The following is a 15377-nucleotide window of genomic DNA, read 5'->3' as shown; positions in this document are numbered from 1 at the left end:
TTTTTCAGAAATTAAACATTTTATTTAACATCATGTACAACTTTATAACCAGATGAGCAACACCAAGGCTGCCACAAGTCCTGCTACAAGAACAATGTAGATCCCTAGCATGAAACGACGAAAGTTGCTCCCCTAGAGAGTAAAAAGAAGAAAATAAATAGTTATGAATATATAGAAGACAATGTGACCCCGAATAAAAACCTAACGAACTAAATAAATGTCAGGAACACAAAGTTACATAAGCTGCTGCTTTTTTTGGGTTGATTTATATTCAGAGATTTAAAAAAATACAGGGATAAAAAACAAACTGCTGTTTATAAATTATCAGTTATTTAAGGTTGAATGTTAAAACTAGAATACTTCACAAAGTTTTCATACAACTTTTAATTATTTATACACGAGTATATGATTACTATCACAACATGATCTTTACACAATGTTCACATATTTTTTTTATATCAGAGTTCATGAAGCACTAGAAATCATTTTTTTTTCATGACAAGTACAACAGAACTAAAATTAAATATTTTAACTCATAAGACAATTCTCTGACAGAAGTATCCTGATATATTAAATGTATTTCTGCAAGGTCTGCAAGTTTCTGTTTTTAGAGTAAATAAAATCAAAATTAAGAGTAACAAATTTTTATTTAAAGTTCATATTCATGCTATGTTGCAGCCTACATAATTCTTCTCATGATTCATGGCACATGCATATTTTACTGATGTCATGACAGTACAAACTGCAACATTAAATGTCTCTTATATGACATTATTTTAGTGTCTACCAACTGACAGACAACAAACTACTATACAGTAGTTTGAGTGGTTAAAACAGGTGATCTTTCTTTGCAGCTTTAGGGGGGGATGAATATAATCATACAGTACAAAGGTGGTTTTAACAGTTTAACAGTCAGTCCTGTTATGGGTTAGCATCTCTTCTAACACGAATAAGTACTGTAGTTCTGTGACACACACTTTTAACCATGTTTTGAAAGCATCTGATGCAATTTGCTGTTGATGTCAGTTAAATAGTTGAGAAAGTTGATAATAACTGAAGGACTACATCTAGTATGTTGAGATAATGTCTCTACGTGGTTCTAACTTTGCTTTATTTAAGTTTAAAGCAGCCATTCCGAGACATTGGCTCCCCAAGTGGCTCAGCAGTAAGTCTGCTAAAATAATGTTAAAAATGGGATATCAATACCTACAGTGAGCAGAACACAGATAGCTCCTTGTGTAATTTTGTGAATAAAAACAAATGTAGATGGAAATGAAAGAAATCAAAACAAAGTATTGTTACTTTGGGATCAGGTATAGATCAAAGATTTGTGACAAGAACATTATGCTACTCACACAAAATATTAATCTGTTGAAAAAACTTAGGCTGTGGCCTTGCAATATGTTCATTGAATACCTCCACTTTTCACCCATAGGTCCAATACTTGATGTACAGAATGCAGTTATAACACCAGAACTACAATCCACAGCTGGTAGAACACGGTTGAGTTAACTATTCATCTGCTTACCTTCAAAACCTTACTTAAATGTTAATTTAAAATAAGTGAAGTGTTTTTTATTCACTTTACAAAATGTATGACTAGGCAGTGCCAATACAGTGCAAATGAGCTTTACACTATACAAGACAGTGATAAGCATTATTGAAGTGGTGTATTACAGTAACTTTGAAGTACATGTATTCATGGAGAATGAATAGCACAGATAGCATCCATTTATGTGCTTTAAATGAATGTCAATTGTGAACTGATAGCACCTTTAGCTAATCTGAACATTTTGTAAATGACATACTAATCAAAATTGGTACTGCTGTTGGATTGTCTCATGCACAGTAATCAACATAAATAAAACTGTTGTAACTTTTTCACACCCCAGTTTTTCTCACTGCTAAGAGTAGTCTATAATTCACAACAGCTAGCACCTTCACAAACAGTTAGATACTATCTGATGGTCCATGTATTTCTACTCACTAAATATTTTTGGTGTGCCATGTAACATGTTCAAGCTGTGACCTCATATTATTAAGTGAATCAAATATAATCCCCAGGCATGCATTTTTCTGTATCATAGGTTTTTACAGATTCTTTTCAACAAAATTGTGTATTACTACTTTGTTGTTCAAATAACAGGCTTAAAATTATTCTTAGTTAATCAAAGAATGAAATAATTATTCTTAGTTTTGCTTCAATAAGCAACATCCACAATCCATGCTAAAGGACAGACTGTCATTCTTATATGGCATCTAATGCTTAAACAGATGAAAATATTTTGTGGTGTTACATGGATTCAATATAAGTTCCCAGCTCTGAAATCCACAGTTCTGCCATAGGACAAACCAATGTTCCTTCTAGATAATCAATAAAAACCACATTTGATATTTTATGTAACACTACACAATTTAACAGGTAATATATTTTTACCCAAATATGTAATAACAATTTGATTGGAATATATTATACATTATTCTATGACTGAAGATAATTTTTAACAATTCCTAGAGCAATGTGATACAACTTTTAGAAAATATACTTTAAAAGAATATTTTATGGCAATACCATTCCAGAAATATTCTTGTAAATATCATTCCTAGTTTGTTGTAGGTTATCCATTTAACTCCTTCTCATTAACCCTTAAATGGCAGAAATCATCAATTAATGCTGCTGCCTACAACATTCCTGCTGTTTAAGGGTTAAAGTTTTTTTCCATATATCATATGTTTGGTTGCACCAATAATAAAGTATCAAAAGAAATAAATTTACATTTTTATGCTAATTGCTTAACCTAAACTTAAGACAACAAAAGTACCTCAAGTATATTATACTACTTCTAAGTTAGTAAAAATGTGCATTAGAACCTCAGAACAATATAAGTAAACAATGGTAGAGTAAGATATCCAAAGTCTTGTTGTATCAAGTAGTTTTTATTCTTAATTAGTTGGATGAAATATGCAGAAAACTAACATAACACAAACTTACTGGAGCATCTTTTGGGTTATCTTGTTCTTCTGGATTTAATTCTTGTTTACTTTTCACAGTTCCTTCTGAATAACATACACAAAAGTTACAATAAAGATTATGGCTGTGCACTAACATGATTCTAGTATTTTCACTATAAATACTCCCAGGGCTGAAATTATGTTGGTAATCACTAGTACTGAGTACTAGAACTTATGTTTTAAGGCTGTGCTAGAACTGGGACTTAAATGAGCTGCTTTGTTATTTTATGTTTACATAAAGATTTCCCCCCTCCAAAAATATAGGTCAATTTCACCCAGTTAAATACCTTTATTTTATTGAGAATTTCACCCCTGAATAGATTCATGTAATAATTATGTAATTAATTCAGATGTACTTACTATGCCACTCATACTTACGATAGCCACACAAGTTACACCCAGTAAATCTTGTTACATGTTCATACAATAGCCAGACAAGATATGTATTGTAATAGAACCTCAAACAATATCAACTACAATTTTATACCAATTCACACAATAGTTTTACAATAAATACTTAATAAAATACACATCTACATAATAGTAACACAAAAAAATATCTCACACGGCGTTGCACAAGAAATGCACAACAGAAAACCAATTTATATGACAGTTAACAAGATATACCAATACAATTTTTTGCATATCATAAAAGGTTTCAAATAATATAATAGTTATCTGCACTTAACAGTTAGAAATTCTTGGTTATTGAAAAGATTACTACACTACTTTAATTCAAGTTAAAATCTTACTCTTTCTATCCACAATGCATGCATGGATGTGCATGAGCAGGTGGAAAAAGAAATAAAAAGCGATGTAACCCACCAAGATCCAATAGTAGGCATAAGGAAGGTTAGCTGCTTCGAGTGACACCGCCAAGAATATTGTCAAAACTAAATCAGGATATAACAAGATAAATACATTTTTTTATTCTAGAGGTCTAAAGGTTATTCCTTAAAAGTCTTCTGTATACATTATCATATACATAAGTATACTTCAAAATGAAGAAAAGATAACTTTTAGTTAGATCTTTAAAACATGAATACAAGAAATAAAATGTTACACGTTAACCCATGTAACTTACTGTTTAATCTTCCATTAAAGGTAAATAAATAAATAGTATCAACTGATATAACTAGTTTCTGACAAACTTAAACTTCACATTGCACTTTCTATCCTATTACTTAACAAGTGTAACTTCACTAACCTGCTAAAATTTTTGAAGTATTGCCCACAAACCAGTGAAGCCAATTGTAGATGGATCTGTTCTTGGCATCAGGTTTTGGAAGAAATAGAGCCATTACTGGCTAAAAAAAGTTAATTTCTTTTACAACGAGTTGTGCATATTATATCTGAGTATTATTAAAAAAAAATATGGATGAAATAGTTATAACATTCAATAGTATATGAAAGTGTTTTGTTACATTTTGTACTATAAAGCTGGGAAAAGTATTATGCATTTTCTAGTGTTTCAATTAAAAACTGATATATAAACATAAAAAGAGAAATATTTATATTAATAAAATAATTTTAAACTATTAATTTCATAAACATAGGTGGCAAAACATTGCCTAACAGGGTTGGAAGCTGAATGAAGTAATCTTGCCAGGAATATCAATTTCAATTTAATTGTATTTTGATTAAAATCTCATCTAATTTATATTGTATATTTTTCTATCTTTCGGGTAGACTTTAACAGTCAAAGCATGAAATATTGTAAACGTTTTGAGGCATTTAATAATTAGCAATAGTAAAGCAAATCAATGAATAGAAAATTTTTTCTTTCTAAAGTATCACCTTGTAAAAATACTTGTTAGTACATGCCAAAAGTCTTCAGTGTATTAAGATGTAACTCACTTGAAGTAATGCTAGTCCTGTAGCTACACAGCCTGTGATAGGATGGGGGTTTGGATCAACCTGAAAAAACAAACAAACTTTTTTTTCCTAATACAATTTTTGTCCCATAACAAAACCTTGAGCACTTCATAACTATATCTGTATTAGAATGTTTTCAGATTTATTTATATACAAAATCCCCCCCCATCTCTCCCAGTAGCTCAACAGAAAGTCTGTTGCCTTATAACTCTAAAAAACAACAACATTTGATACATGTGATGTGCTAGCACAGATATCCCATAATGTAGCTCTGTGCTTAACAAACACAATTCCAAATTAATATTAGTATTTTTATGATGTATTCTCCATCTGGTGTCGATTATGGATAAAGTATTTTATTATTTATTAATTTGTACTTATATCAGAGTTTACAGTATAACAAATCAAATAAATTTTACTATTAAATATAAAGTTTGTTAAATACAAAAATATAAAACAGTTAATAAAAGATTGATGCCAAATGTAATTATCTGAACAAATTCAGCTTAGAAACCTACACCTAGAATAAAGTGAGAAGGAACCAACAATGAATAGCAAACAATAGCATTGTGGTATTTTAGTAATACATAAACATTTTTTGTGTATGAAATGTTTCTTTACAACTCAAACTTTAATTAGGAAATTTGTTGTCAAAGTTTTTTTTTACTTAATGAAATCTCAATACAAATACTTTAAGTTCATTAATACAGAGACCAATGGCTCTGAAATCTATGCATCAGAAAGTGAACTCTTGCTTACATTGTATGCAAGTTATGTTAATTCACTATCTTAGTGTACCATTTATTTTACTTCTGTAACACAATATTACTGTTTTATGCTCTCACCACACAATATGTTAGTTATTTAATTCTCTCCATAGCAGAGTATACTCATTGTTTTGCTTCTGTAATTTAGTGTGTTAGTTATTCCACTTTATAGCATAATGTTTAGGAACAACAAGAGAATTGTTGGTTCATCTCGACTGTTCCATCCTCTTAGAGAAACTAAAACTATTGAAAAAAAAAAAAAGCCAGCCCTTATCATCTATCTATCTATCTATCAAGCTTTCTTTTAAAATTGCTTCAACTTACTGCCACCACAACATCTGAAAGCAACTCATTCGATATGCCAACCACCCTATTTGAAAAATAAACACATTTTAGCTACCTTCTACCTTACCTAAACCTATATTTTTGTCCCCTAGTTTTATAACTCTTGCTGTTAAGTATCAAAAATGATAATGCATCAACATGATCAATTTCTTTACAATCTTAAACTCTTCAGTCAGATCTGCTCTAACTCCTTTTTTTTTTTCAATTTAAAGGATCTTAACCTGTTCTCATATGACAAATGAATCCCTCCATCTCAGGTACAATTTTAATAAACCTCCTCTGAATTATTTCCAATAATTCAATGTCTTTCTGAAGGTAAGGAGCCCACGACCTAACCAGTGACCTACACAATGAAATTATAACCCCTTTAGACTTCTATTCAATATTTTTGTAGACACAACCTAAAATCCTATTTTCCTTACCACTAGCATCAGCACACCACTAAGATGCCTTAAGACATTGATCAACCATTATACCAAGATTCCTTTATTTCATTACACTGCTAAGATTATTCCCATCCAAATTATACTTGTAATTCAAATTATGATGACCCATATGCAATATTTTGCATTTATCATAAATAAAACCCATCTGCCAATTATTTGCCCAGTTTACTAAATGATCTAAATACTTTTATAAAGCAGCAGCATCCTCTTCGCAGCACAGCCAGTGACATCCAAAACATTTATCATAAGCAAATTTGAATAATTTATTGACCATTCTTTCATCTATATCATTAATGTAAATAAAAAAGCAATGGTGCTCTTAAGACTGAATCATGAGGTATACCACTTGTAACATTAATCCAATTTTATTGAACTCCATTTATAACAATCCTCTGCTTTCTTCCATTAAGACACTCTTCTATCTAATTAATTGACTTATCCTCCCATACCTATAGAGAAGTTTCTTTACAAGCCTTTTGTGTACTTTTAAATACTTTCTAAAAATCCAGATACATCAAATCTACATCCCTATCATCACCTACATATGCAGTAACATTTTCAAAGCATGTCAAGAAACTATGTGAACTATCTGATGAAATTCTAAACTTTGTTAAATGATTTTAGCAAAGCATCTTTTATGAGACTTTCCAAAACTTTTTCCCACAAGTAATGTAAGACTAATAGGCCAAAAATTACTAGAATAAATTCTGTAACCTCCCTTCAAGGTAGGAGTGACACTAGCTAATTTCCAACCAATACAAGAACTCACACAAAAACGTTTGTGGCTAGTGGCACACATATCTAATCCTTGACCTCCTTTGGGAAAATATTATCTGGCCCAGGAACTGTATCATTCTCAAAACTTCCCATTTTTACCTTAAAAAACACAGAATGTATGCATCTGTCTTGTTCAACTTTGTTTTCATTTATCAATTGCTCAAGATGAGGAATATTACTTAAGTCTTCATTAGTAAAAACTGAAGGAAAAGCAGAATTTAATAGCCTAGCCATTCCATAATCATCAGATACAACACTTCCTTTATCATCCCACAAGGGTCCTATCATCATCCTAATATTTTGTTTACCTCTAACATATTTAAAAAAATTCTTATTGTTAAAATTTGCTTTCAGCCAAACTTTTTTCATATATCCTTTTGGATGCCATAATTTCTTGATTGACCAACTTTCTTGACCTTCTATAATCTTCTAAATCTTCTATAATACCAGTCAGTTTAAATTTCTTAAATTTATGATGCTTTACTTTAGTTTTTTATCTTATACCCTTTGTAAGCCAACCTGTTTTTTTTTACTTGCAACTACCCTTTTTTCTGTAAGGAATATACTTGTTTTGAATATCAAAAAATAGTTCTTTAAAAATTTTCCACATTTGCTCTGTCTCCAAATAACTCAGTTGTCCAAATTAAAATAGAATTCTTGTTTCATCCCTTTAAAACTTTTCTTAAAATTTGGAATCAAAATATCATTATTCTTGATTTCCATATGCAGCTAAACATCAAACCTAATACAGCAATGATCATTTGTACCTAGCTGCTCCTCAGTTTCCACCCTTTCAACCATTCTATATTAGAAATGGACAATAAACCTAAACTAGCATTATTTCTAATTGGTTCCTTGACATTTGGTGAATAAATTCATCTTTAACAGTTTCCAAAAACGTTTCTGCCTTATGGTGGAATCTAGCATTTTCCAGTCAATATTTCTAAAATAAAAATCACCCATAATTATAACTTCACTAACAGCTGATATCTTAAACTTGCTGTAAAATTTATTGCTAGTTTCATCAGTTTCATCCAATGGTCTGTAATAAATTCCTACTAAAAGTCTTTTACCCTTATATCCACTAATATAAACCCAAAATGGATCCAATCTCCTTCCTACTGTCTTTGATATCTTCAATTTCAAAAGGATGTAACTCGCATTTTACACACAGAACCACTCCTACCCCTCTCTTTACTACTGTGTCCCTATTAAATCATGTTTCTGTTATTTCCATTATGTCAAAATCTTCCATTCCCACCAGTGCTATAAAGTCATCTAATTTATTTCCCACCATAAAGTTCCCTCATCCCACTAAATTGATCCCACAAGTCCAACCAGCTAACCTGCTCATCCTTACAAAGTAATTTCAGCCTAGCATTTAGCCCTATTCAAATTTTCATCTCCACAATTAATTCTTGGTAGTATCTCCAACAAAATTAATTTATGGACTTTTATCTTTAGATGCTTTTATCAGCTTCTTGTAGTTATTAATTAGCTCATTTGAATTACTCTTCCCTATATTATTAGCCACTACATGCACAACAAAATCTGTTCCTTTTGGTTTCCCTCCCTGTAATGCATTACATGCAATTATTTTTCTCATGCAACACAAAGTAAGGAAATTAAGTATAGGTGGTGATCAGGAATTTAATCTTTATCAAACTAGGCAAGAAATAATTTTCAACAAAATATATAATAATAATTTTCCTAACTTTTTTTTATTACAAAACTGCATTTCAAGTGAAAATTATTAGTCATCAACCTACAAAGCTCATGTACTACTATTTCTTAAACCAAAATTTTCCTGAAGCAAACTAATCAGGAGTCTCAGTGTATGTGCTACTCCTTGTTCCTTTTTTTTTTTTTGGCTATAGAAGTGCACAAACTATTAGATAATTTTGTTTATAGAAATGGTAATAATACATAATTAATTAAATAAAAGTTCCTAATCAGTAAATAAAAATCTTAAAGTATGCAAGTTATAAGCAAGTTAAAAAAGTATTTAAATGTGAAATCATTATGTAGGGTTACAAGAACATGAATAGATATTCTAGAGATCTATTAGCTGTAATGCAAAATTGGACAATGTTGCATTGGAAACAATGGCCAAATATGACATGGGAAACAAGTATATAACTTACTTAGAATTACTATAAATTAACAAAAAAAGCAAAAGTGGCAATTTAATGTCAACATAGTTCCAAACAACTTACATTGTACTGGCACACATGTAATGCAATCTCTTAAGGTAACTTTAAATTTGAATCTTACTAAATTCAAGCATATCGATTGAGAAAGTGTACTTACCTTTCATTCATTTTAAATACTTATTTAAATAAAAGTAAGAAGTAATATTGAGTATATCTTACAAAAAAGTAAAGTTTCCCATTGGTTTCTTAAAAACAAACTATAAAACTTAATGTATATGAACTAAATTGTTTAGTTTTCTTCTCACTCTTTAAGGAAGCAAGTTTTTATAAAACTATTTGTACCTATTATGAAATAAGCAATTATTGATTTTTACATAAGATGGACAAATCTAACCACTTCATACATTTCAGTTCCATTAAACTGTGCTCAGGAGATATGATTTTCTTACTACTTAAGATGTAGTGCATTTATTTCATTGTAATTTTTGTCTAGCATAATGTAAAAACTACAGAGATATAAGGCCTTACTTGACTCCATCCTTCCACATGAAGGAAAATAAGTACAAACCCTGCTATAACCAGGGACAAGCTCAATAACATCAAAAACTGATGGACCTGTGAATATAGTAGAAATATGTCTTTAGTGAAATCACTGTAGGACAGGTGAATAAACGTTTTAAAATTATAAAAAATATTAAGTATAATGATGATGAAATATTCTATTCACTTTACTTCACTAGACCTAATCTCTAAATTAACAGATGAGGATTATAACCTAGCAACAATCTTGTATGGTGTTTGTTTCTTATTAACAGATAAAGGTCACACTGTGAAGGTCAATAATGTGAGAGTTATAACAGAATTAGTTTTGCAGAATATTTTATAACATAATAAAGACAGTAATGAGAGAGAGAAACAGGATGAGTTCTTAAAATGAACATTAAAAGCACTTGATGTTTCACAAGATGTGTCTAGTATTGATTCATATATTAAAATGAGTAAAAGTATGAATGAGAAAAAAATGAAATTCCCCAAAACTCAGAACAACAACAAAAAAGAACTCAATATCTTATGGGTTGTGCAATATTGATAAATTATGAATAAAGGTGGGAGTCTGAATGTGTTTCAATAGATTAAGCTCACACATGTTCAAAATATTTCTTGCATAATTTTTTTAGTATTTATAAAATGAAATAACTGTTCAAAGACCTACCAAAATGATAATAAATAATCATATTCTAAAATTATTCTTTAACTGAATAATCCATATTAGAAAAGATTCAAAACTAAGTTTAGACAGTTACCATTTTATTTGCGGTAATTTGTAAGATACTTACAGCAAACCAAGTTTTCATTGTGCAAAGTGTGTTAGTTTGCCACACTTGCTTATAATGTCTTGCTATTATCATAGCAAGACTTACAAATCCAATCCAAGCTGTTACCATAAAGCTCCCTATGTGAAAAAAAAAGAACTATTTCAAAGTTAGAAATAAATTTGTGTACACAAAGGTGAATGAGGTTTGAGATTTTGTCTGTTTGACATAATACAAGATAATACTGACTTGTACAACTAGTTGTTAATACTGTTGAAGTAACTCTTAAAATGTATGCATGAATAAATTATTTGTAATTTCAAATAAAAAAATATGGGAAAAAATATGCTTTATCATAAAATAAATGTATCAATCTAACGAAGGTTGTTGGTTAGACCTTAACTTCATAACTTAATTCAATTACCACTTTTATACTTAAACATTTTCAGAAAGAAACTAAGAAAGCTTGAACAAAATATTACAAAATAAGAATTATTTCTGTTGCAAAGTTTATTTACTTAATTAAACATTACTTAGTTTAAAAAAAAAAGAACGATATCAAATTTTTACTTACTTCTAAGGAGGGATATTATGAGGTTTAACATATATTTCTTTAGATCCATTACTCTCAGCTACGTAAAATATAGTGTGACAAAGTCGTAATTGTAAGATATTTAAACTTTTTTTTTGTTCTTCTTTTTCTCAGTGAAATCCTAAGAAGCATGGACTTAAAGAACAGCAATTAATATCAATAATTTGGGGTGAAAGTTTTTTTTAAAAAAAGGTTAGGCAGGTGAAAACATAAAAAAGGCAAGGTAGCTCAAAAAGTTGTGGTACTAGTACCATTTTAAAAAAATAAATCCAGAACTAAGTAACAGAGAGCACCATTACAATTTTATCCTTGCCAATAACTATTTTCTGTGTTTATTACCATGTAGCTTAATGAACAGTGGCACCTTGTCACCTTCCACTGTAGATATCAACTTCAGATTTACTGGTTTATCCGAGACAATTCTTTCATTATATTTCCACTTAACTGTTAAAAAACAGTAAAGTTAAGCATAAAAACAAACAAAATCATCAATTTTTGTGTCAAAACTAAATGTTTGATTTAATAAGAAGAACTTCTGTTTTGTACAAAAGTGATGTGTGTATATCCTCATGCTACACTTGTCTCTAAAGCAGTACAATTAAACATGAAGTAAAAACAAAGGTGAACAATGATAGATGCAGTAAAATGAGAATTTCAACTCCATAATATTTGAAAAACATTGCATGAAAGAACAAATTGACTAAATAATCAAAGATGTGGTTTGTGGTTAAAGAGTTTTATAATCTATTTAAGGCTCAAATATTATAACATATCTACCAGGTACCTGGCAATAACAAAACCTTGTTGAAATGTTGTACATTTGTTACTATATTAAGCTTGTAACAGTTTTGGTTTTTTTTATTACTCGTCAAGTTACTCTAAACTTTATTGTGAGTACTTGACTCTTGTTTGTTGGAAATCAGAGCATATGAGTACCACAAGATCACAATCTGATGAATTTTGCACCTGTAACTTGTGATCACATACAAGTGTAGTCTCTCACCACTGTTTTACCAAATTGCAATGTCTAGTCATTTAGATTCTATAAAATACTGCCATAAAATTTTTGCTCAAAAGAGAGAGCTAGCTGTTAGAACAAAATCATTCCTTCTGAAGGACAGAATGTGTCATCAAAAAGATAATCATTTGTTTTCTGATTCTTGAAATTCCATATTTCCCAAAGAGCAGGCACAGCTGGTTTTATGAATTTTGTGACACACAAATCAGTACTTACTAAAGATGTTAAATAAGTGGAATTTCTTGAAATATTTACACAAACGTTTTCCTTAAATTTAAGGGAATAGCAGTTTCTTTGAAACTATCTTACCACTGTTCTGTAGCATTTTGTTTATTATTCAAAGCTTGTTTAGTAGTTTAAACAAGTCTCCTTTATTGTTAGTAATGTCTCATTTTCTACAGTTGCAATAATCATGAACAAGTTTTAAGATACCACCACATCACAGTCAACTAACACACTTTTATAATACTTGAACTGTTTTTAAACCTTGGATTATTGCATTATACAATACATTTCTTTTCAAATAAATATCAAAATGATAAAGTATTATAATAGCTACTTAAGGAATTTTAAAGTTTTAGTTTCTTTCAGTTACTCAGTTTCTAGTTCAACTTTAAAACCAATCAGGCCAGTCTTAAGCTCATGTAGCCACATTGTATCAACATCTCTCTAGTTTTTACCAAATCACATTCTATGCTTCAAGTTGATTTACACTATTGGTTACTTGTGAACCAAATGTTTTCTTCATTGTTTCAAAACTGAAATTTATAAATCTCGCTTTCTAGGCAAGTTCTGAATACTGACTTATCAAAGTAGGTTACTTGTAATCTAAATGTAAAGGGGTATTGCCTTAGACTAGGTTAAAATCAGAAGGTACTTACCGCCTTCTACTGTTGCAGGTCCTTTGATGAGAATAAGATAATACCTTTTACCTATTATGCTGTGAACGGTGTTTTTCCTGGTAGCAATAACTTTCTGTTTCCAGTGGCAGGACATCACACCATCCATATACTCTCCTGACTGATCGTAGATACCAACAAGTTCCTACAAACATATCGGTCAAGAGTGGTTATGTAAACTGAGGATATAAAAAGACAATATCTTTAAGATTTCACTAGTTATAACAAAGTCTTCAAAGATATTTTATTTCTTTATCAAAATAAGCTAACCAACATTAAAAAGATTTATTTTTGGATAAACATAGTATTCTTGTATATCTATACAAGGATATGTTGTATAAATATGCAAATTTATCATTCTAATATAGTTGAAGAGTAGAATAGGTGAAATAAATAAATTGGTGGGAAAAATTAGCTACAAAAGGGATGGGAGGCTATTAAAAATAATTTTTTTTTGCATTTTGGTTAGGGAAAGATACTTTAAGAACAGTAAAAATCACGATATTTTGTTTTACTTTAGAACAGAAAACTTTAAATGATTTATAAGAAATATAATAAAAACATTATTTTAAAATGCATCTATTTACTAACTAATGTCAATATTTTTTTATTTTTATAACGTCAACCAGATTTTTGATTTGTATAACACTAATGTAACTGATTTCATAATGGAAAACACAACTTTTTTATTTATAATTAAACAGAATATAATATACTTCTTCAAATTTTTTTAACTTTCCTTCAAGATATTATATTTCAACTTATTTTAGTTTCACTATAATTTTCCACTTTGGAGACAATATTGTTATCTTATTCTTGAATTCTAATTTCTGCTTACACTAATTGCAAAGTTCTTACATTATCCAAAACTTCATTTTTATATGATGAGTTAATGTTCCAACTCTGTCGAACAACAACTCTTCCATTTATCAACATACATTCAGTCACACTGTCTTCACCCTGCTTTAAAAATGATTAATGCAAATGAATTAATATGTAAGCAAAAGAACTAATGTAATTATTAAGTCTTGGTTCAAAACATCTAGAATGGGTTCTAATGTACTTCTTACTTATATAGATTACACATTTTATGGTTGCAATGAATTTCTTGCATTAATACAATGTCTTCTCTTTTCATTAATAATTAGTGTCTTGCACTCACTAAATTTTCTATAAATTTGAAAAAAATATATATAATTTTCCTTAAATATGCAAAATATAATGATTGTTATTTAGTTCAACTAAGTGAGATTCCCACTTCAATTTTTTTTATTATGAGAAATTAGATGTTAAATGTTTGTAAAAAAAAATATTTGAAATAAGAGAATCTGGTACCATTTTAACATCTTCTGAAATTCCAACAGCAATGTACTTATCCAACAGCCCTAGCATACCACTCATCTCAAACTCTACCTCACCATTCTTGTAAACATAAGCTAAGATTGCATTACAGCTCTTGTTTCTTATACAAAGTGTAGGCATTCCAAAACAGCTTTTTCGTTTAGCCTCACAGTCATTATACAAGTCTGCAAAGAGTTCAGGCTTTTTCTGAAAAATTGTCATAATTATTATAAAATGCGGGAAAAGTAAGCAATAAACTCAACATTTGTAGGTGTCAGTAATAAGCAATACCTGTTTTATATATCAGAAATGGATGTATAATAAAAATATATAAAAAATAATGTGCATGATATGTATGTATTGAAAATTAACATTATCATATTGAATGACATATCAATTTGGTACGTATTTTGGAATTTCTTAAAACATTTTATTACTTGCCCTATGATCATAATAAAATATACATATAAGCACTAATTGAACACTGAATGCTGTATTTTGTTAATAATTAATATATAAATTTCAGAATTATGAGCAAATGTATTTTCTAAACAAAAAAAGACAGTTATGACAGCTGCCATGTTTTGTAGCATAATTTATTTTAAAATTTTCTATTCAAAAACAACTAACCAGTTAAATTTTGTTTTAAAAATCTTATTTTTACTGACTGGTTGGTCAAGTATGAAAAATACATGATGAGCCAAATTACAATACTCACTGCTGGCTGAGTAGATGGACCAAAAACCCAAAGCGGTAATGAATCAATATTTACCCAAAAGGTCTTAAAATCTTTCACTACTGTGCCCCTAACAATATATAGAAAAAGAAAACAATGAAAA

At 29.5% G+C, this 15377-nt stretch overlaps 1 protein-coding gene across 10 annotated transcripts in view; it reads right to left on the bottom strand.

Annotated features, from left to right (window-relative positions):
• LOC143223278 (putative ferric-chelate reductase 1 homolog) overlaps positions 1-15377 on the bottom strand; it is a 39798-nt gene continuing 24421 nt past the window's right edge. For 3 of the 10 annotated variants that reach the window (XM_076451037.1, XM_076451039.1, XM_076451038.1), the window contains exons 5-16: positions 15257-15344; positions 14533-14745; positions 14056-14160; positions 13180-13342; positions 11620-11724; positions 10713-10828; positions 9904-9990; positions 4870-4929; positions 4220-4319; positions 3765-3905; positions 2993-3057; positions 1-132 (exon numbers count right to left, since the gene is read on the bottom strand). In XM_076451037.1, coding sequence (XP_076307152.1) covers positions 43-132; positions 2993-3057; positions 3765-3905; positions 4220-4319; positions 4870-4929; positions 9904-9990; positions 10713-10828; positions 11620-11724; positions 13180-13342; positions 14056-14160; positions 14533-14745; positions 15257-15344 — 1333 coding nt within the window. In that variant the 3' untranslated portion in view covers positions 1-42. The remainder of the gene's footprint in view (positions 133-2992; positions 3058-3764; positions 3906-4219; positions 4320-4869; positions 4930-9903; positions 9991-10712; positions 10829-11619; positions 11725-13179; positions 13343-14055; positions 14161-14532; positions 14746-15256; positions 15345-15377) is intronic. The other 7 variants (XM_076451041.1, XM_076451042.1, XM_076451043.1 and 4 more) reach the window with 4 other exon arrangements.

Source organism: Tachypleus tridentatus, chromosome 8, assembly GCF_004210375.1.
Source record: "Tachypleus tridentatus isolate NWPU-2018 chromosome 8, ASM421037v1, whole genome shotgun sequence".
Classification (NCBI taxonomy): Eukaryota; Metazoa; Arthropoda; class Merostomata; order Xiphosura; family Limulidae; genus Tachypleus; species Tachypleus tridentatus.
The sequence above is the reverse complement of the archived record's forward strand: the minus strand, read 5'-3'. Positions and strand labels throughout refer to the sequence as shown.